The sequence below is a fragment of the Synchiropus splendidus genome, chromosome 4, assembly GCF_027744825.2.
Source record: "Synchiropus splendidus isolate RoL2022-P1 chromosome 4, RoL_Sspl_1.0, whole genome shotgun sequence".
NCBI classification, from domain to species: Eukaryota; Metazoa; Chordata; class Actinopteri; order Syngnathiformes; family Callionymidae; genus Synchiropus; species Synchiropus splendidus.
In genome coordinates this window covers 20,144,437-20,168,532 of record NC_071337.1, presented here as the reverse complement: position 1 = coordinate 20,168,532, position 24,096 = coordinate 20,144,437, and the positions used below count along the sequence as shown (strand labels likewise).

At 40.6% G+C, this 24,096-nt stretch overlaps 1 protein-coding gene across 15 annotated transcripts in view; it reads left to right on the top strand.

Moving 5' to 3' along the window:
* The window catches only part of plekha5 (pleckstrin homology domain containing, family A member 5), a 128,209-nt gene that overhangs the window by 5,717 nt on the left and 98,396 nt on the right, over positions 1–24,096 (top strand). Inside the window, exon 4 of one of the 15 annotated variants that reach the window (XM_053862922.1) lies at positions 19,950–20,238. The exons of 12 other annotated variants lie outside the window; for them this stretch is intronic. In XM_053862922.1, coding sequence (XP_053718897.1) covers positions 19,950–19,959 — 10 coding nt within the window. In that variant the 3' untranslated portion in view covers positions 19,960–20,238. Of the gene's footprint in view, positions 1–18,546; positions 18,850–19,949; positions 20,239–24,096 lie in introns of those variants that run through there. 2 more of the 15 variants (XM_053862920.1, XM_053862919.1) reach the window with 2 other exon arrangements.

Below are 24,096 nucleotides of genomic sequence, written 5' to 3'. Positions count from 1 at the left end.
ATTTCGTTAATGCCACTAACAACCACGCTGCCATGTTGAGTCAAACACCTCGTGTGAGAACCCACACCAGCTTTCAAACTGTGCTGTTGAATTTGATGGCAACACTTTTTACCCAGAAACACAGCAGTAGTCGCTGAAAGAAAATGATACATTTTTGCAACTAACAAATCCACATACATTTTTTAAATATCCACATCAGGCTGTCACTGGAGTCTCAGCCGACAAAGTGACTTCCTTGTCATACAGTTTTCTTTCATTTGTTGTTGAGGTGAAGCTTAACTATAAGGTGGAAACCTACTGTTTTTATTATTAATGTGACTTGACAGTGATAGTTGGCAGCCACATTGGAAGTGGCAGGTTATTTTTGATAATCATCGGTGACTCAAATATTTCTAGAAATGTACTGGGAGAATATGTGACATTTGAGTGCATAGCACAGACACCTATATACGCATATAAGTGCAGTAAAAAATTTTTAGGTGATTCTGAGAACACATGGCAGCATCTGTCCAGCATCCCACATCTCACCAATTTGTTCAAATCACCAGGTTTCCTTGCAGTGGAAGGGTCTGTGTTAGTGTTTTGTTTTTGTCTCCTTTTGTTTTCTGTTTTTGTCCTGTCATTTTGCCCAATTCCTTTTATCTAACGTGAGAATGTGTGTGTGTTTGGCAACTGAGGTGCTTGTGTCTGGTGGACAAGGCATCTGGACAGAAAGTGTCATTTAAGTTATGAGTCCAGACAAGGCACTGATAGAGATGCCTACAGACATTGACAGGGCAGGCAATGTAAAAACTTGTCCGTGCCTTGACTACTTTCTCCTGAGGAAAAATAGAATCAGATGTTGATTAATAGAGGTTGTCGGTTAATAGAGGTGATTAAAGATTTTCTTAGGCACCTTATTTTGACACAAAGCTACAGCTTTATGAGTCACGCGGTCTTGTCATTCGAGTCTCACGCATTCACAACCGACAGAACGCTGTCTGTGAAATTACAAAAATGTTTAGGATTTCCCCCAGCATTCTTTTCCTGAGTAGTGGGAGCGGTGATGTGCCTGAGTTTGACAACAAGGAAAATAAATACAATGTACGTCCTTCACGGTCTTCCTTAAGATCCTTTACGTTCTACCTTAAAAAGCAGAGTCTAGCTTGACTGACGATGGGGGAAGACTGATATTGCCGAGTCTCATTTTTACGACATGACAGGAAGCTGAAAAATCCGCCTATGCTGGGATATGGGGTCAATCTGTGCTAATGTGCTCGTGTTCTATACTCCCACTGACAGTCTGACACTTTGCTTTAAGACAGGTGTCTCAAACCGGTCCTCAAAGGGCCACAGTGGGTGCGGGTTTTTGTTCCAACCAAACAAGCACATGTAAGTTGACCAGTCAGGTGTCAGCTGAAACAGGCAACACCTGACTGACAGTCAACTGCTTACATTTTGTAGACACCTGATTGGTGAGAAGATGTTGTTTTGATCAGCTGTGGATCAGTGGATCAGTTTGAGACCCCTGCTTTAAGAGTATGATTATAAAGCAAAGTTGAGGGCCAAGGCTTGAGCAGAAACTAATGCATTAAGATGGTAAAGGCAGGAGTTTTCCTACAAATCGGACCTCAATCGTTCAAATACCACAAAGAAAACGATGACCTCAGCTTGCTAAGTGCTTTATCTGTCAGATGGGAAATGTAATTTTCCCCTTTGATTTGCATGAAGTTGAATTTATGTTTTGCAAAGCCATCATATTTGAGACCAATAAAGGAACTGAAATTTCCACTTTGGTTTCACAACTCGTCTGCTGCGGTCTGTGCTTTATACAATAGGCTGCTTCTGTGTCTGGAGAATTCTCTGTTACTGTATGTAGACTCGGTGTTGTAGTTGAACGGTGAGATTTGTGGTCACAGACAAAGAGAGCTGATGGATGTTAGTCATGTGTTTTCCCTGATAGATGTTTGCTGTTCTCATGTCTGTGGAGAGTGTCTCCAACAAATCACAGCGCTGCGTCTGCAGGCTCACCTTGACTTTTATTGTTATTTTTATTTTCTCTGAATTCTGTCTGGAACCTAGCATCAGGTCACACTCCCATCACCAAGTTCATAATTTTCATTCACTTTTTGTGTTTGGCGGCCCGTTTCAATGTGTCACCGGATTTACGGCTGATTTATAGCAGCAGAGGTGCGTAGGGGGCTCAGCAAGGTTCGTGTTCTGATGTATGGTGTGGGGGAAGGGTGGCTGCTGGCAAAAATCTTAACTGGAAACATGAGTAATGGCCCTGGCTGGGTTTTTTTATCTGCTCAATTTGCAGTTGTTGTCTGGTAATCATCTGAATTCTTTCAGACGCTAGTGAAAGACCCATTTGAGTCGTTAACGTTCACTTTCTATCACCCTTTCAAAGGTCATGTGCCAACAAAACACATCCTCCAGTTGCAGAAGCTGCTGTGTTTTGACATTGTCTTGGAAGCTAATTATTAGCTCAACATGCAATGTAGGATATATTTTTCCAGAATGCATCAAGGTAGCATGTGTGTCAATTGTGGTGTGCTATCTTCAGCCATGCCGACTGAGAGGTACAGCCAGGCTTTTGGCTAGGATTTTGAAACCGGTTTCCTCCTCTCCTCATCACCTGACATCCCATCAATCACAGCGCTCCTCCATGCTACTAGTGTGGCAACTTGTGAGATGTGGATAACGGCAAGATTAGCCGGTAAACAAATATGCCGCTCGCGATGGCCTAGCTATGGCCGCAAAAGGGTAGCGAAACTTCCAAGCTGAAACACTCATTCATAGACACTATGTGTAGGGCATTATACAGGCACTAATAATCGGACATTTAGGGCATCTTATGAGACAAACTGCCGGTCATGTTTTGCAGTTCAGGGCGCCCTCCTGGCTAAAAGCCTGGGTACAGCCTCTCCGTTTACTGGACTATCTACTGTACCTTCTGTCTTCACCTGCAGCCACATGCATTGGATAGAGTGGGACGAGCAAGATTGCAGAGACAATTGACTGGAATGAATTGTTTTCTTTTGACTTGAGTGAGGCCACATGTGCACAGTGACATATCCGCTGCAAATGACTGAAGGCTAGAACATTTTTACTTCACGAATCTGTTTACTTGACAGTGCCACAGAGCCTACTTCCTTGGCACTGGTTGTTGCTGAGTCTGATTGCGGTGTGCGGTCCGGTTTATAAGCATTGGAAAGAGAACCGAAGTAGTGAGTAATGTCACCTCCGTAATGTGGGGTGATGCCATGATCTCCTTAGTCCCTCTGGTCCAACTGAACTGTCAATAGAATGAGAACACAAAGATGGCTTTACGAGACAGTCATTATTGGACTCGACGCAGTGATCGTGCTGAGTGATTTGAAGAGTTTCTTTCAGCAGGTATCTGGATTAAAGTAAACTCGCAAGTTTCAATTTAATATTTGGAGAAGACGGCTACTGACCTCAGATGGAAAGAACAATCAACTCCTCGTTTGACAATCTAGTTGAGGAATCTTGTCAGGATGACTACTGGGTTAGATGTTGTGGAAATGTCTCTGTATTACACGGTTTTACTCCAACTGCTGTGCCACAGCCTAGCTTTAGATAGCAGAAGAGAGCGGATGGATGTTCAACCATCAAGGGCTTGTAGTGCTAATTTCTCTTGTAAAGTAGTCATATAGTTGACACAAGAAAGATACCCATTTGTTTTGGGTGGTGTGATTACAGGTTTGCTGGACTCCTAAAACTACAGCTTTTATTTCAGCTGTGACAAACTGCTGTGTCATTGTGAATGCCAAAAGTCAGTGCTCAGATGCCACTTATAGAGCTAACATGTGCATTAGCAGTAATCCCGACTGGAACCAGTGTTGAGGAATTGCTGCAGGGCGTCATTGTTGCACCACTCCTCATCATTCCTGCACTTAAACTCCACATGTGGCCAACGTGTATGCCAGTAAAGCTGCCGTGGAACACGCTTGTGAGAAATCTGCAGATGTTTTTGCAGTCTCCAAGACTGATAGGAAACAGCTTATCTAGTAGTTCCTGGCATCCTCCTGGACAAATTGATGTCTGTATTCTTTTGGCAGCGACTGATTTGGGACTAAAACCAAAAGTGGATGTACTATATTTCCTCTCGGTTGCTTTTGATGATCTGGATGGGTTTCTTATTTCATTCCTTCATTTTGTGCTTATGTGATGGGAATTTGAGCACTTGCATGTTGTCAGTGATGACCTCAATTGTGTTGAATTAAATACCAGTGGTGAAGTAATTTCTAACTCTCTTAGAGACTCACATGTTGTTGTTCACATGATCTGTATTGATTCAGTGAAACAATATTTGATTAGCACTGCAACACCACCGGAAGGGCTGCTGCTGAAGTGTGCAAGCTTCTTTTGGCTACACTTATTCACACATTATGCTGGTGGACAATATTGTGTAAAGGGTCCCTGACACTGTTCTGGAGCTATACATAAACTTGCAGAATTAAATTATTTTGAAATGGGTCTGTGGAATTGGTTCGCTAAATTACTATAAAACTACTTTGAGTTGAACTTGCATCCACTTAAATGTCGCACTAGATATTATCACAAGTGTCACAAGAGTCACAAGAGGAACATTCTGTCCGCCGATCTTTGTGTCGTCAGTGTAAACAAGCCCTTCAGCTTCAATAACAAAGCAAAACCGAAACTTGCATGCTGGCTAGATGTTGTAATTGCACCAGTAAAAGTTCATAGATCTTCATAAAAAGTAGGCGGAGCAAGCAGCGAACGAGTGACAAGTGGCAACCAACAATGCAACAGACCGCTAACAAAATAGCAGCCTCAACGACTGAACAAATTTTAGTGGCAACGAAACACGAGAGGAGTGGGATTTTTTTTGTCACCTAAGAACTGGTGGCATATGCTAATCACTCCCTTCATTGCAGATTGCGAAAAACAAAAACAAACACCTGTGGCAACTCCATGTGCTGAGCAGTGCCCCTTCCCCTGTGCACTGCGAATATGGGGCACAACAGCTATGGCAGCTCTGTTGAACCGATTTTGGTCGGTTGACATACTGCAACTCACGCAATGAGAAATTCCACTTCACTGCATGTACTTATTCAGCAGCAGTCAGACGGCAGTGAATGCTGCTGACACTTACAGGCTTTTAGCTATGATCTTGAAACAGGGCGTTCGTAGCCCCACCCCAACCGTAAATAGAACCATAATGAATTTTGATCCTTGTTATGCTAACAGCCACCCCCACAACCCCACAATATATTGTTGCGTTCTCTGTTGCAATAAATAATTGATAAACACTGATGGCAAATATTGCCATTTTATTACAACATACGTCGCGGAATACCCAGCTATTTTAATTGTGCACATTTTAAATCTGTATTTCCCATTCACAAGCGTATCCTAGTATGTCTGTCTGTTGGGATTATATGTTTGCATCAACGCTACATAGTCACGGGTCTTGAAATATATTGCTCAGTGAGGGACATGAAACTGCTCAAACTTTCACTTATATGGACTTGGCTTATATTTTTAAGACTGTAGGCAGTGAGGCACTATGCAAATGCACATTTTTTTAACTTCGTTTTTTTGTACATTATACATTGAATTTATACATTATTACAGACGTTTTCCTTTTTAAAGAAATGTTTCTTGTTTCAGTCACATATATTCTGATGTATTGTTCATTACATTTCTTTCTATATTGTATATCTCAGATATTATCGTTACCGTGGGCCAAATATCGCCACAGTATCTAAAGCGCGAGTTACCCATGTCGTCCCACTCCTAGTGCTTATTTTTTCTGTGTTACAGTAATCTGTCTCCAAAATCAACAAAGAATCTTTTTTTTTCAAATATAGGGGAACACATTATTCCAAAGTAAAGTTGTTCATGTTGCACTATTGTGGAAAATAAGTTGTTAATGTTAATTTAAAAAGAAAATCAAATGGTGTCCCTTGTTTTTCTATGAATGTACCGAACCAAAGTGACCTTGCAAATATTTTATTTCCCATTACATGCAAATACTAAGCGAAGTAGGACTACAGCCAAGAAGAGGGCATTTGTTGATTGACCTACTCTATCTTGCAAAACAGAACTTTTGTCAGATGGCCATCGCCTTTGATATAGGAGCTTTCAGCTCTCCTGGTGAAATAATAAACAAGGCAATGAGTTATGACGAATCAATTCTCAATGAAACCACGAAAACAGAAAAGAGAGACAGGTCATGAGGCCTGTCTCTTTCTCCCATTTCTCTTTATTTTGTGTGTGCGTGTGTAAGTGAGTGTGTGTCTGTGGTTTAGCTTGGCAGTTGCTCTGAGCTTTGGGAGCGCTGCAGAATAAACAGAAGAAGAGTTGCGTAGCCTTACCACCTCTCACTCAGCAGACAAGTGGAGTTAGTGTGTCGACTGCAGCAGCAGCTGATTCTGACTCACCGTGTGAAACTCAATGACGCTGTGAAGGACCATTCACACCAGTGTGTGTGTATGGAGGGGGGGGGGCTCTTGTGTAAACCGTTTGCTGATGATTCAGAAACCTGCTACATTTGTATTTCGTCTTAACAGTGTAGAAAGTGGTTTCCTCAGATACTTCCATTCCAAGCTGCCCACTGTCCATCATTCACTGGATAAAATGTGTTTTTCAGAATAAAACAATGAATCTAATTTCAGTTAAGCTTTTTTCTCAATCCTGTCAGAATATTCACCTGAGTGTCATATAGTTTGAAAATCCACTGCAAGTTGGGTTAACTACAAAAAATATATGTTTGCTCATGAAAGGTTAAAGCATAATTAGTCATAGCAAGTAGGTTCCTGGTTCCATTCCAGCTCAAATAGAATTCTGGTTTCCTCCCAGTCACAAGAACAAACAATGAGTTTAGATGTTGGTGGTATACTGTTAAACTTGATGGCACGAACAAGGTTATTTGTTCAAACGGATATTCTGCCACAGTAGTGTTCATGCTTTATTTCAAATCTATTCCTATTGAAACAGTGTTGGTTCAGTTCATGGAATTAGGGGAGGTAGGAAAATAATAAACTTCCCATGGGGATACCTTCAAGCAGTTTTTGAAAAGAAGAAAAGAAGCCCAACCCTGCAATATTATTAATCTAAAAAGGAAACACTTTTCAGTCTAGTTTTAAAGGCCTGGTAAACAAGAATTACCAAAATCCGACTTTGCAGGGAGACGCAGGTGAAGAGTCATCTTCTCTATGGCAAAGACAGAATATTAACTCTTAAGTAAATGAGTCCTCAGGGTGCAGAGCCAAATTATCTATATTAACTGATTAAGTTTTATATATATTTCGATTCACTCTGAAAATGTGGAACAATTAACATCATTCCAATCTCATACTCTGTACAATTTATGGTAGGAAAATAATGAAATTTAACTTTTAAAAAAAGTATTTTATAAAGAAATTATTTTCTGAATAAGTATTCTAAAATTTCAGTTCAAACAGTGTTGTAATTCTTTTTCATGAATGATTGAGTATGTTGGCATATTTTTGAATTGGTAAATGTTATTAAAGGAATATTTACAGTTGAGGAAAACTGTCTGACTTACAGTGATTCAACCAACATGCGTGTTCTTGTACACGGTCACACCTACAAGTCTGTGCTGAGGAGCCGAAGGAGCCTGCAGGGACAGATTCATCCTCCCAGAACTGGTTTGGAGTACAAGCAGAGACACAATATGGGACTGATGGTTCCATTAGAGACGTGCTCAGCTCCTCTGATTGTTTTTCTCCTGTCATGTGTGGGAACCAAACTGTGGGCTGGCAATACGCTGCAGACTTATTGAACGAGGATGAGACTTCTCAGAAGTGGATAGCCTCTATCAGTGGTTTTAGTGTGATGGGTTCATTGGCTGTCATTTTCCCAAACAGACCAGCGATTACCCAACAGATGCATTAACCTTTCCCTACCTTGTTGGGGCTTGAAGGTGCCAGTTTTTGACTTGCTTCTGATGTAGACCTCTTTGTAGAATTCTGCCGTGTGATGCAACTACAGTGTGGGCGCACCCAAAAATGATCTGAATTGTAAATTTTTAAGATTTGTTTCCCACATTGTTAAATATGACTGAAAAGTCCCCACTGAAATAGATGGTTTTAAGCCAGTTGGATATTTTGAGCTCAGAATCGACACTGAGGGTGTCTGAACACTTAAGTGGACGGGCACATACAGTTGATGGATAGTTACAATAACCAATCAGATCACTGGTTAGAATCTGTGAGCTTTCTCGCAAGGCCGCTTGTTGTTCGTGACACGTGTGCGGCCTGTGATTGGATACTAGCTTGTGAGGGCCGTGCCTCAGACGCGCCCACATCTGGAATAATTGAATTTCTGTTCTGGAAACCGTGATTATTTTCACTCGCTATGAGCTCAGAATTGTTATGGGAAAACCGACCGATGGAACCGCCAACATTTATTGATATTACAGCCCTCAATGTGACCACTGTTTATGCACGTGTTTTGGGTGGCACCTACTGCCGCACTGCTCCGGTGTCTCCACAGCCGGTCTCAGTGTCCGAAATACGGTTTACAGAACGTAACTCTGGTGTACCAGTGCATGACAAACTAGCTGACTCCAGCATTCGGCCTGGGGCAATATGGCCTCGAAGTAAAAAAAATCAATTCACAATTTTATACTTGTATATAACTTTAGATTCAAGTTTCACCATTCACCTGACACATTGGCTTTTATCGAAATAAAGATAATCACGTGGTTCTGATGTAATACACTGTGATTTCACATTTCAGGCGTTTTTATAATTTGTTGTTTGGTCATTTATTGAAGTGTGAAGAATCACTCCTTTGATCATGATGCTTCTCTACTTCAATGCTCTTTCTGTAGTACAGCATTCAGTGACACAAGGAGCGTTCGATTCATTCACCACATTTTAACTTGTACGTGATTGTTGTGATGCAATGATCCACATGCGAATAATCATTAGTTTTCAGAATATCTCCAACATGCAGCTGTTGTGAGTCGGAATACTGGATGAATGTCTGACCCTCCAAGGTTCAGCGAGTCGAACTCACTCGCTGATATAAACAGAACTGCATGTCTACAAACAGAACTGATGTCTATGGAAGCTTTTTTTTGTGTTTAATATGTCAGTGGTGGCAGTATTGCAATTGTACTCTTAAAGACTTGTTGTGACTTCTTGTGCTGCTGTCGTCAAAATGGGGCTACTCTGTTGGAGTCTTTAAACTGTGATATTGCAATTTATTTTTCAATCATGTTAAAGCTCACCTATTCTATGTGGACTTTTTGGACAAATTGTATATATATACAGTATATCCTGTCTTATTTGCATTGGACATTTTGGACTTGCTATTTGTTCTACATGGTTCTCAATTGAACTATATTGGAATGTTGTAGCTGCTCTGTGACTGTTTACTTCTGTGTTATTATGAAGGCTGTTTTCTAGGGAGATAAATACATACAAAGTGGGTCAATGGCTAGGTGGGGCTTCTCGTGAGTAGTTTCCTGTATAATCTTCACACGCTCTAAACAGCATCCTAACTTCAAATATGTTCTGTAGAGTCATGTGATGTGTGTATTCCTCATCATTGCAGAAGCCCATTCATGTGACAACTGTAAATACTGTCTCCTGGATAATGCGTGACCTGACTCATCTCTGGGGGAGAATCTGGCCTTTTACGGAAGCAGATAGTCACAGGACAGTGACTATGTTTGTATGGGTCTCGAGCGAGGGAGAGCTATAGAAATATTTGATCAGCACAGTAGGCTTACAGATTGTTATGTATTTTCAGATTCTCTTAGACTAACAAGTGGAGATTTTTTTGTTTGTTGTATACTACTTGTAAATCGTCACATTCTACATGCTTCTAACTTAAATTGCCCATAGGTCAAATCAGTTTTCCTCTAACTGAATTAAGTGAAATGCCATTATTTTGTTCCTGACACGTCAAAAACTAAATATGTGTGCTTGTTGATCCAAAATATTGGATACAAAAAATATTGTACAATGAACTGGTTTAACTTACTACACAATTCAGTTGGAACTGTCATTTAGGCCATATATTGGTGTATATGAGCTTCCAGCACTGTGGAAAAAAATAGTAAAGTAATGTTGGACAGATCATTTTATCTTTTTTATACTGTTAAGAGCAGGATACCTGATTTTTTCAGGGGAAAAGGTAGTGTCTGTGTCTGTCTGTCTAACGACAAAAATACAGAAAAACCCGACCCGAAATCTGCTGACAATGTCATGTCAGATCTGTGTCAAAGGTAATGGCATGATTTCAGTCCCTCCAAGGTTAGAGTGTTGGGAGAAATGCCACAAAACAGCCCCACCCTTAACTCAACTCATCTGACCGACCAGGAAACCCAGTTTGTTTGGTTTCCTCTCTGAGGATAGAAGACTCACTGTCAGGAAAGAACTGCCACAGCGTGGAACTCCGCCAAACATGGAGTTGTGTATTCTACTGTGCATTTTGGAATGTAAACAACTCAAAGTGGAACGGCATGGATTGGTGTCCTACGTCAAACAAGGCAGAGGATACAAAATAAGTTGAATGTGTCCATTTTAAATAACTTTTGAAAAACATCATTTATCAATCACACTATTGTGAGATTTGTTTTTTTGTCCGCAGGGAATGCTCAAGGTCTTGTCAAGAAACTCCTCTCTGTATTTTTTTCGGAGATTAGCGTTAAACTGAAATGAAAATCATTGCATAGACCCTTCAGACTTGAAGAAAAACCCGACTGTGTGGGTATTTATTTATTTATGAAGTGCAGCCTTTCATCACGCTTCAACCTTCTACTTCAAACTCTTCGCCTGATAGTCGCCGTCTTTGTCAGGTTCTATGGTAAAATGATATCAAATATTATTTAGATTTGTTTATTCCCATAACATTGTCACACAACTGATGTCCTTTGAGAGCGACGCGAGGGCCATCTACAATCTCAACTGAATTAGGTGTTTTAATTGAGATGATCTGGTGGACCATTATTGCTTGTTTTTTTTTCTATTTTACTATTTAAATATTTCTGACTTCTTTCTGATTTTTTAGAAGTATATATTTTTTAATGAAATAATATTTACACTGTTCTTGCATATCAACACATGCACTTGATCTGTCTTTGGTGGCACCCAGCTTCACATATTCATTACTTCTTTCTGCTTCTGTATGCATCTTCAATAGCACAAAACACGTTATTGAACTGAAGGCTGCTGGCTCCGTCTAATGGGTTATATCAAAACAACCAACATTAATTGAACAGTAAGCGAAACATAGCTAGCATGGACTACAGTGGCAAGCGAGGCACAGCTAACAACGGGTCACCAGCCAAACTAAGACTCAAATGATCAGTAGGAGCTTTACTGACTGGTCAGAATTCATCATGTTGCCTGAGGTGGCAGTGTCTCACTGCTGCACTGCCTGCTCAGTATTGATGTAGCTGTAGCACCGATATCATGGCAAATCACATTGTGTCCAAATGTGGCATTTGGGCATAGATGTGTTATGAGTATCAGCACTTTATTTGCATTCTCTCTCCATCTACCTTGGATTGAATAAACATTCAGAGTCAATCTGAAGCCTTCATAATTTTGTTTTCAGTTTTTTTTTTCCCTGGGAATCATATGGAACTGCTTTTTATTGCTATAATGTTTGCACTTGCATTTCAATTCAGTTGGGCTGCGACTAGAGTATTGTGCACCCTAGCAGAAACTCAAATTGTCAATAGTGGTTTCTTACAGACTTCCAGCATTTGTTTTCACAGAGATACAGTTTAAAGCCTCTCAGCTATTTCATGTTTTTCTGAACTGCTGGACAACACTAACTAGTGCATCAACAGTAAATCTCTGGGCCTCTTTTGGCCTAAAGCCAATGGGAAGTCAATTAGATTTTGGTGTACATCCAGGTTTAGGATCTCCACCATTACACACTGATCGATGGAAACCGCAGCTGTGAAACTGATGGTAATAGAGGTCGGAGTCTTAAATCCGGTTGGGATGTTTGCAAAGTTGAGAAATCAATTCAACCTTAAATTATAGTCGTTGCTAGATGTTTGAATTCTCCAGCTCTGACAGATATTTGCACTCCTCGTGTGCAACAGTGAGCATACATCTGAATTCAAATGGCTCTTTTCATACTAAACTGTAGTCTGACTGATCACACTGTGTTATGAGACATATGTAGACATAGATGGCCAGGATGGTGACCCTGGAACTTACTCTTTGAGACTGAAAAAGAGACCTAACGGATTTATTGCTGACCCAGTTTAACCTAATGCTCTCTGTTTAACTGCAATCAGATACATGCATGTAGGCCACTGATACCCATTGAGATCCGAGTTGATCTGGGGCAGCACTAATGTCAGCCACAAACATTTATCAGGATCACACTACACAGTCACACACACACACACACACACACACACACACACACACACACACACACACACACACACACACACACACACACACACACACACAAATGTTCAGAAGTCATCTTTGTGGGGACCACTCCTTGACATCATGCTTTCCCCAATCTCTCACCCTAAACATAACTGTCCAAAACAAATCACTAACCTTAACCCAGACTCTAAACCAAACATGAGCCTATTTATAATAACCTAGTTATTTTGACTACTACCTCAAATTGAGACTTGGAATTGTGGGGTCCAACCAAATGGTCCCCACAAATGCCTCAGGGCTGCACAAGAGAATGTTTTCCTCAAAATTCAACCTTACTAGGACGTATGCTTAAACACACACAGAGGCATACAATTTATCTTAACTTATTATGCTGGATTCATTTATATGACCTTTACAGATCATAGTACCATCAGAACTGCCAAACGGGTAGATCCCAAATGACCCGAGAGGATTTCCTGATCAACGTTTGTCCCAGATCAATGCAAATCGCCTTACTGGTATGTCACTTAACTTTGGTATTGTGTAAGTTAATGATGTGAGTAAGAGCTATGTTATAGTGGGATATAGTGGAATTTCGAAGGAGGACGTACCTTCACTTAATGATGATCTAATACAGTAAGTCTGGTGGATTATATACGCATCAAAAAGAGGATGTTGATTGATAATTAGATCATCTTTATTGCCTAGCTATTGGGGGAAGATGCTGTGTAGTAGTAGACTGGCTTTGGAGAAGAGAGCTCTGTCGCAGAGGGCAGGTGTAGCCAGCAGTGATGTTGTCTTTTCCTGACTCCTGGTTGATAAGAATGTTCAGTCCTGAATGGAGCATTGGTTGGTTCCAGTGATCCACACAATCGCATGGTCTTTCGCTGCATAACGGCCAAGCCAGACCAAACAGTGATAGACTAGGACCGTGTGTTTGCTTATTCACAAGTTAAAAACATAAAGAGAAGATTTCCTGAACTGCCTTTGGCCAACATAGAATTTTTAAATTCTTACCTTAATTTTCAATGACCGTCAGGAAAAAATGTTTCAGTGTTGAGCAGTTTATGTCGCCACTTGGTAGTCCCAACTAGGGGCATTTAATTGAAAAGGTTTTAGTGTTTACAGCTGCGCTTTTGTAAATATTGTTCATTTTACAGTCTCTGGGTTGACTTCGCTCATGAGCTACAGTACAAATTAGTCATTTTATCACAGAGACTGTTGGCCATATGCTCATGGGCCACAAAGGGCCCCTCAGCTGGTTTTTGATTTAAACAATACAGGTTAGTGTTACCCTCCAAAATCACAGTAACACGCTGCCAGTGTCTTGAATCTTTCAGTAGCTGTGTGTGAAGCGACGAGTCATGGTATTCGGGTTTTAACTCTAGTTGCACGTAAAAACATTGTCTTATACATCTTCTAAATGAGATATACACACAGAACATTTATGCCTAATGGTGCGTTGAAGGAGTCCGTTTACACATTTTCCTAGAGATTAACTGTTCTGCAGTCTGATAGGTGCAGCCATTAATCATCTGTTTTAAATAACCATGTGTTCTCACCAGCACCTGGAAACCATCACAGTGTTTCCATCCAAATCTTGAGTAAAATTGTCCTTCAAAAGTGGATGGATGTAAAATCATGCCAAATAAATGAGGGCTGATGATGGCATTGAGTATAATATATGGTGTATCATATGTATTGTGTTATGATTCTGAAGTTGCAAACCTGATGCTGGAATATACTTGATCATGACTATTCAATTCTACTGGGATTAAAAATGGCAAATACTTAGAAAAGCAAAGAAACATTTATTTGAATGGAAAACTAAACTACAATTAAATAAAGTCCATTAAATAAAATAATAAATACCATATATCACAAGACAATCACGTTTACACTGCAAGCATTTGCTATATATATATATATATATATATATATATATATATATATATATATACATATATATATATATATATATATATACATATATATATATATATATACATATATATATATACATATATAGTCAGTCCAATGCAAGGACTGACTTGACCTTTTGTATTGACATGACAAAAGGTCAAGTCAGTCCTTGCATTGTCAGACCGAAGGGGTACAGGCTGTCTGGTGGTGGACCTGTAGTGATGAGATAAAAAAACAAATAGAAAGCTGAAAGATCCAATTTTTGATTATACATACTTTTCTTTATCAACACTTGCCCCAGTCAGAAGATTTTCTGTTTAGTTTCACGACTGGTTGATAAGAATTTGTGTGTGCAGTAGATTTCGAAATGCGCCAGACATCTTGCAGCATAGAGGAAGAGGGATGGTCTGTCTAATCTCTGCTCCTCAAAATCCAAATGAGTAAAAGTATTTCACGTTGTTTCAGCAGACAGGGCTTATTGTCTTAGTTACTTACGAATTTGTACGTTTGCTCATCACTGTTGTTTACCACTCAGGATGTGAATCATGGGCAAGTGTAACAATGGGTCAAACCTGTTTACACCGTTACTGTTCAACCTCTAATCCCATATTTGACGCAGTCAGTCCCTTTTTGATGTTGTAATCTTGTGGTATGTGCAGCAGGAGCTGAGTCGCAGTGATATCATTTGTAGACAGAGAAGCCTACAGTACCCACAGTTCCCATCTTCCTGTTTATGCCAAACATCTGTGTCTACTTTACAAAGATTGCGAGTCCTCCCAGAAAGTCAGTGGAGAGTGGGGAAACTGGTTGAAGAACTTTTATGTTTGTTTGTGAGAATTCGATGAATAAAGGCAATCTGGTCGCTCAGACTGAAGTTGCATGTCAAAAGATTGGCTAGATATGGGGCCAAATTTGAATATTATTATTTTATTTGTTTATTTGACTAATCTTGTTGTAAAGGTTTGAGATTATTATTATTTTTTTTTTTCCAAACTGAAGCTTCCCGCCCAGTGGTGACACCAACTGCTACACCAATCTGAACAGCTGACTTGTAGTGGCAACCCCTGAAATTCACAAAGAACAATCAATGCAATTCTTTATTGGTCCATTGTTGTCTCACAAATAAGCTTTCTTTCATTGCATTCACTTGAGAATATTTTCACGCAAAAACAATTGCAGAATAGGAATTAATGACTCCCCCAAATGTCCTCCCGGGTCAGCTCGTAACCAGTAGTCCAACATAAAAAGAAATAAACTAAAATAAGATTAGGGATAGCGATGATTTATTCTCGAGACGTGCAAACCAGTGTCCTTATAAAGTAGCCAAAACTATGACACTGACATCAATGTTTTCTGTAAACATTATTTAAGGATGGGCACAAACGCCTCTCTTTCTGTTCCTCCAAGGTGAACGTCTGCTGAGTGAATAAGTCGCTGCATGACTGGAGTAATCAGATTAGCCACAATCATGAAATCAGCCTGTCGCCAGTGGGATTTGTTTTCGAGCATCTTTACTGTCAGACTGAGGGTTGCATTTTCAGACAGAGCTTTCTAAATAACTGAGCAGAGATGTAATTTACTATGCGTTTTTGATGCTTCTTATGCATCATTTGTCTTTTCCCCTAATCTTAACCAGGAATACTTTTAAGGTTTGCTCAGGCGTGCCACAAGAATGTATAGTTTCAGACAAAGAAAATTGTTTGTACGGCTTTGTTCTGCAGTCTGTCTTTTGCTTCATGAAAAAAAAAATCCAATTTGAAACAGTAAACAATACCCACTGGAGTCTGTGGCCATTCGCAACCACGACTTCCTCATAAACCATACCGTAAACATTTTACAAGGTTTTCCATAAGCTTTCTTAATAGGAGTGGTTCTGGCGTGGTAGTGAGAGAAATCTGTAAATGAAGCACAGGCCAATGGCAAAAATGTTAATTTGAGTTCTAATCTATGTTTTCAAAGCAATAGTCCTTGAGTTAATCACTTTATTTAGAGTTTTATCGCATTTACTTTCACAAAACTTGGGCTAACACATACTACGTCCTCCCAGGACTTCATTTAATGTCTCCAACAGTCATGTGAACACAATGCAAGGCTCATGAATACTCGGAGAGATGATCAGTATTTGGTGTAATCTTGAGATGTGGAGTAAACAATTCCTTCAGCGGTTTTATAATAAATGTCCCCCAACAACTGAAATGGACTGTTTTTGTACTGGCTGCTATCACAGCCCTTGAATAATCCTGCACAGTGCACCCACTGGGTTTACCGACACCAGTTGGTCACCGACGCTTATCCTGGCTAACTGTGCCTTCACCTACAGCAAACCAAAGATATTGTCAAGGTGCTGTCTTTCAATCGCAGTGATGGCTTTGCCATTTTGACTGACTCCCTGCTTGTGTTCTGGCATGATTGTAGGCTAGGCTATGCTCTCATGTATGGCCACAACACCTCTGCCTTCCTGTCCTAACTCAACCTCAGACCCAATCGCTTTTGTCCTTATGTTCACCGTCATGTCTCAGACACTGAAGAAAAAGTCCTTGGGAGATAATGCCATGACTCTTACTAGTGGCAAACCTTGACGAGACCTTCTGATAGACAACAAAAGCATTCATTTCACTAGTTTGTGTCCATTAAAAAAAAAAAAACATCAACAACTGACAGTGTCTTCAAAGGCTATTTAAAAAGCTAACATTGAATGAACCTGTGTGACAGCTTGAGCAGCTTTCGCATAATGAGTAGTGACTCTGACCTGCAGTAACATGCACAGATCTGACACTTTAATGCCCTTTATCCCGAATACGCACCGACTCTTCCCAATATCCCTCCTTCACACCGCAGTCATGGTAGGTGGAGTATAACATTGATACAGCCTCATTTTCGGGGAGCGGTGTCATGAGTGCTGCTGTCACTGCCATGTGTCATTATTAGTGATGAAACTGGCGCCGCGCAGGTTAGACGTCGTGGTGACTCAGACATGGAAAGCGGCTGTTACCATGGGGTGGAGATGCTGGCAGCTTTTGTGCTGACATGATTTGAGGGTTGAAGCAATTGGGGACAAGTAGCTACTTCTCATCGTCTTATTTGCTGGTTCAAATAGAAGCAGATGACAAAGTGAAGTTTATCACCACGTACACAGTGGAGTTCATTTTCCAGCCTGCTTCCTGTAATTTCCTTAAATCTCCGCCCCTGCCTCCTCACCATCTCAGTCTATTAGAGACCTGCAGTGTTGCAATCTCATGTCCAGGCTGATTGGTTGCGAGTGGCTGTGAGGCAAAGTGTGATTAATGTCCAGTGACTCCAGAGAAAGGTGGACTCTTTTTCTGCGTGGTTTGTGGCTTCGCTTTCCCAGCCATCTGCTGTCTCTAGTTACACCACTTAGAGGGATGGCGGGAGTTTAGCGGAGAAATGAAACTGGTGCAAGCCTTCCGTCAAGAAGGCACGTACCTAACTCAGGCCCCTTCATCACTGTGGTGGCCTGTTCTCCTGAGGAATCCATGAATAAATTCCCACAGTGGAGAATCAGTAACTTTTCTTTAACTAATGTACGTCCAGAATTTGGACTCTCAATCATGATTGTAGAATGCTTGCATTTATTGAAGCAGCAACACCGTTGCCACCTTGGATCGGTTAACAGATATTAACTGATCGATAGGTAACAGTTGGAGCAGGTCCCTAACTGCTCTGTCAGGATGGATGACTCTGTAATCTACTGGTGAGGCTGCCCAGGATTACAATGATCGAGGGGATCTGTTCTCTGCCAAGTTTATGAAATTCTCTTAATCCACACTGGCGACTGCCAGAGCTTTCTCACTCTGCTAATGTTCACAATCCACCAATCCCCTTCTGTTCGAGTGTGTGTGTGCCTGTGTGGATGTGTGCACCGGCCAAAACAAACAAGTAACATGAATAGGATTTGGAGGTGATCCTGCCTCTTGAGTCAACAGAAGCTTTTATGATGGTTTTATGAATTTAAAATTCGGATATGGAGCCACAAAGAGAATATTTGAAGTTGTTTTGCTTGTGTGTGTCCAGATAAAGCTATAAAGTTTCAAGTCACAGTTGGAGGAAACTTTGTCTTTCCAGTTGGTCTTGGATGTTATTGGTGCTTCCACACACCTTGAGTGGATGATGTAGAGCTGCTACCATAAAGCTTTGCCCCAGACCTGCAGCCATAACTAAAGTGACTAAAGAGAGCTGAGCTGTTGTCCCTCTGGACTCAGCAGATAAACACACTCTTGTTTATTTCCATGTGGAGTTGCAGCAAAGATCAGGTGGCCCAGGGCCATCCACAGCCTTCTGACTGACCCCCGACCGACCCATGAGGCCTCAGTGTCAACCAAGAAGTTGCCTGGATGATACAGTGAAAATGCTTCTATCTATCTGCCTCTCTCTCTCTCTCTCTCTGTCTATCTATTGTAACATTGTATTTTTTATTTATTTTATTTTTTTAAAAAGTATTCACATTTTCTATTTAATTATTGTTAAATTATTATAAATTTCTGAACTGCATGACACGCGAGAGCTGACACACTAGATGGGAGAAACATTGCTACTCACTTTTGTCATGTTTAGTAATGCTCATGTACTTTAATTTGTCCAGCTGTACATTGCTCATATTTATAGGTTTGGAACACTATGGCAATGCACGTTTCTTTGAGCTCACTTTTCTTTGTACATTGTACATTGAATAAATGCATCATTACTTGACATTCTCCTCACTGTCCTTTGAGTCAAGCCTTTCATTCCTTCTCCCAAGGTGGTTACTTGATAGTTGACATTTGTCTTTCTGTCTTCTCGTTAGCAAAATAACTTTTCGTATGACTTTCAGTGAATATTCCTCATTGCACAAAGAACAGATGAGTAGATTCTGGTGGTGTTCTTGCATTCCCTGGATGCGAAGTTTAGAATCCCTGACTGACTTGTGTGGCTTCTAACCACTGCCGCTCAAGTGCGGTGATAGGTTCGGGTGTAGCAAAAAAGGACTTTGTGAAAGGCGCTGTACAACGGATAATGTAAAATAAAACACCATCCATGTGATATCAGGCATCTGACATATGAAACTATGTTGGTGTTCATTCTATATTGTTTTCAAGTTGCTTGTTAGCTTACCGACGCTACTAGTGGTTATGTCCCTGTGTTTTTACAGCTGCATCCAAGGTTCGGTTGCCTCATTTGACCTTCCTGAAGTTTTGTTTCATTTATTTAATAGCTTTGCTTATGTCTGCCCAGTAACTTTTTTTCAATGTTGTAACAGCAAAGTAAACTCCTCTCATTATTATTTTTTCATGAAGCCTACCCGACACCCCGGGTTACTTTTGGGTCAAAATCTCTGTTTCAACAAAAAGTAGAGTGAATTCATCTCAAACTTTTATGGAATATTTTGAACAGGTTTGTTTTCTGGAGCAGCAGACCCTGGAGACTGGTGTGTGAATCGTGTGTGGTGAATGGAGCAGCAGGCTCTGGTGCACGGTTTCAAATTTGATTCTGTGGAAAAAAGTGACAACAATCTAAATCAAATATTGAATTCTTCAATGCCATAAAAGGTTTAGTGAGCAATTACCTTTTAAAAACCACTTGCTATGTTGCTGCACTAGGGATGAATGATTGAGTAATGGATGAATGGTTGCTTATGCTCAAACCTTGTGTCTCTTCTTCAAGCTGGCATTGAGGAAGTGTCCTGACGAAATGCCCCAGCCACCTCACCTGGTGGGGCCATGATACTGCTCTTCAAACCCAGTTTCAACAACACCGATCCTTCCATGCATTACTCACAAATCAACCTTCCATTAGAGGCTGAGGAGACTGATACGTCAGCACCTATACGCCACATAAATGCAGATATGACTTAGGGTTTATGCAATATGTGAAGTGAACAGGACAACACAACTTTGAATGAAATGGTGCTGTATAACATTATTCACTGTTTTTTTCTTTTGTTTGTGAGAGATGTGAGTGATCAAATAACAGACAATGTTTCTTGTAGGTAGCGCAGTTAAAGCAGGGAAATTAGGTTTCAGACTCTTTTGGTGAGAGCACTCTGTGACAGATTATGAATAGGTGATCTTGTCTGAACATGATTCACATGGCATCTCTGTATGTTGTTCTTGACAGGACAGCTAGCAAGCGTCTTCCCCTGCAAGTGGAAAGCTGCTAATTACACTCAATTAAAGGAAATTAGCCGGACTCAATCACTACCTCGCCTGTGGAAGCGTGCGTATCCATGTTTTCGGACAGATGTATGCTAATCCGCTTGATTGTGGCATAAATATTGTATCAGCTCAGCACGCCAGAGTGTCCAGAAAGCAGCGGTGTTTGTCTTTCATGTAAGATTCATAGGGTGTATTGAGTCTCATGAATAAAGCAGGGGTTTGGGGATATTTAACAAAAGAATGAATGCTTACTAATACACAGTTGTTTATCACAAGTGACACCATGGAATCAACTTTTGACCTGCCTGCAGGCTTGTTGACGGTCACATGATTTGTGCTAGTGCTTGTAATTGTAGCCATATAACAAGTTCTCATCACAACCCTTGCGTTAACAAGGAAATTTAATTGTATGATGAAGAGTGAATCTTAAACACCATATCATTGTGTAACACCGGTCGCTGAGGCTTCAGTAGCTCACTTACCGACCAAAGTAAACACATTTCTCACTTATTAATAGTGATGTCCAAATACTGATCCCAGCATCAATTTGCACACCGATTCTTGCCTTTATTGCTCTACTCATACACTTGAGGTTCATGATGTGTACGTTGACTCATGTTGTGTGAAGCATGTATGGTGATAGTGAAAGGCTAGGACTAGGTCAGGACACATGCTCCACTAATCTCATCCATATTCTCTCATTCTTTCATCTCGCCATTTTTCTGTCAATAGTAACTGCAGCCAGTTCTCTACATCGAAGTGCAAGCATGGCTTTTGATCGCCATTTTATTTTTCAGAAACAGTTCTCTTTACTTTACCATGCAAGATTGAGGAATGTCCTTGTAATATCATAATCGGTTGTTTGTCCAAAATTAAAAAGGGTCCTATCCCCAGACTTTTGGGTGTTTTCTTTTTTGGATTAGAGGCAGTACTCAGGCAGAGACAAGCTTCACAGGTCCCAGTGCTGCCATGCTGGCGTTGCTCTCTCCTGTCCACCGAGAGAACCGTCTGCCGCACGGCGCTCCAATCAGGTGGAAAACAAATGGACTCATTAGCATGGCCAAATTAAATACACACAACACTAATGAGGCGCACGAAGACTGGGTGAGGATGGAAACATCCTGGAGGACTCTGTTAGCAAGCACAACATTTACAATGTTTTCTTAACAGCAGCATAATCCAATATTAGACAGAATTTGCCTCCCAAATTACTTTTCTATATTAAATTAATATTCCTGTTGTTCAAGATTGTGATATATATATATGAAATAAAACAATCAAATGTTGCCTTAAGTGCACCAAATATATCAATATTATCTTTCTTAATGCTAATTTGTCTAAATATGGCAACAAGGGTGACTAAAGTGGGGAAAAGCAAGTGAAAGGAAAGTGACCTTGGCAGAAGTCTGGAATGCCACACATCTAATTCTTCATCTCACGATGAGGTTGTGCTTGTTTTTCCAAGTTTGTCACACCTGCTGGTGGACATTGAATGGCAGCTGAAGTTCCCCCAAACACATTGGTATTATTGCCTTGAGACATTGTGCTTGTTCCCCAGTTCACCATTCAAGTTGTGCTGATGAAACTTGTAGTGACGACCATTCGTGTGCCCTATGCAAACCATGTTGCGTCCCTTTGGAGATCAGATGCAGGGGTCTTGTGTCATATTTCTGGGACTGAGCCCAAAGTCGCTATAATTGGAGTGATAGAGAGGAGCGCAATCTGCTGTTCCACTGAAGGTGAAGGGCCTCAAGATGGCTTGGCCTACTAGAGGAAATCCTTGAGTCATGGGAGCCTTCTGGAAACAAAGTGGCATCTGATCAGCCATGGTTGGGTCATGTGGATGAACTCTTTATACAGACACGCACTTTGCAGAATTATCACATAAGTGAGAGCAAAGACTGGTGACATCATGTTAACAAGAATATTCCATTCTTTGCTGCAGCTGACATGCAATGCGAACAATTATATATTTCGGTGTGTGTACTTTGTGTTCGTGGATGCTCAGTCGTAAATGGGATTGAACAAAGACCCTGCCCACTCAGTGTTACCACTGACTGTAATACGCAGTGTCACAAGCAGTCCAAATCCTGTTGACAAAGCTTCTGCCATGTAAATGTCGACGTGATAATGTAATGTGTGCGTGTGTGTGTTTCTGCAAGCGTGGGATGGACTCATGCTCATCTTCACAGGTGTGTGCCATTTCTCTCACCACTTTTTCTCTTTCACTTTTTTATATGAAATGAGCGGCTACAGAGCGGTGGCTGTTTTGGGATCAAAGAGTCACTGGTTCGGATGATCAATAACTGAACTTGAACTACATTCTAATATTGACCTCAATGCTCTTCTCCTCTGTAGATCTGTGGATCTATACAGTTGCACAATGTCACATTACACTTTCTAAACCTCAGAAGTTTGTGTCTATAATACAAGATTTTGTTACGTCATGGAAAATTTTCAAAAGTTGCCAGTAATCAAATTGTAAACACGCATTGTTGACATGTTATAAATACTCTGGAGCAGGTGACAGAACAGCCTCCAGGAAGCAGCCAAGCGGTCTGTGTGACTAATGACTTCAGTCACCAGGAACCACACATTTTTAATCTGCCTGTGTGTGTTGATATCTGTTTTTCTTGGTCATAAGACATATTTAAATATAATTTATGTCCTTGGGTGACTTTGCTGGTGGCTGGCAATATATTGCTCTGAAGGGTTTCCAAGTGTTTTTCAGTACAATAAGTGACACCATCACCAACAAAAACAAAATGCAAAGCAATGTTGTACTCTCAGGCGGGCAAATATAGTTACCCTTGAAAAGTGACAAGATCCCAAGAAACTGATTGCTACCAGACTACCTTTAACTTACTCTAACAGTTGTTTCACAGTACCTTTGGCTTATATTAAATATCAAATGATCTGTCACGGCTCATTTACAAGTGATTCCGATCCCACATGTAAGTTCAAATTTGAGGTTACGGACCGAATTGTCATTCATCTGCTTCTCCACATGACATTTTTTTTAGTGTTGGCCAGCAATTTAGCAGTTCTTTCGCCCCGCAAGTATCTCAAGGTGATTCACTTAGTGGAATTGGAGAAGAGCCGCCGTTTCAGTAAAATTGGAATTTTAATAGAGGGTTGCAGATGTCAGCAAATTACCTTCCCTTGAGTGTCATTTTACCAAAGATCTTGGTGTTTTTGGAAATAAGCTGCCCACGTTTTGCGAGGAATTTTAGGATACGTTTTGAAAATAGCATATTTAGGATTGTCATACACCTGGCTGCCACTGATGGTGTTTTCTAAAGGAGCTCGAACAGATATTCCGAGTGTGTGAAAATGACAGGCACGCTTTGGTAGTTAGCTCAAACCTGCCTGAGTGCCTTCTGTCACCACAGCTCTTCAACTGTCAGCATCCAAGAGTCAATTTAACAATAAAAGTAATTGCGCTGATGGAAAATCTTGACGCTTCAAAATACAGAATCGTATTTCATATGAAGTTCAGTCTGTTTATATTCAGCTTTTGTCCGTCGTCTGTTTTACCTGTCTGGTCTCAGGGTTAACATTTGCTGCTGCCCATGCTACTGCTGTGCTTCATCTATGTTTAATCTGAGGCTATGAACTGGGTCGTGACCAAAATGTCAATGTCAAACACAAGAAGC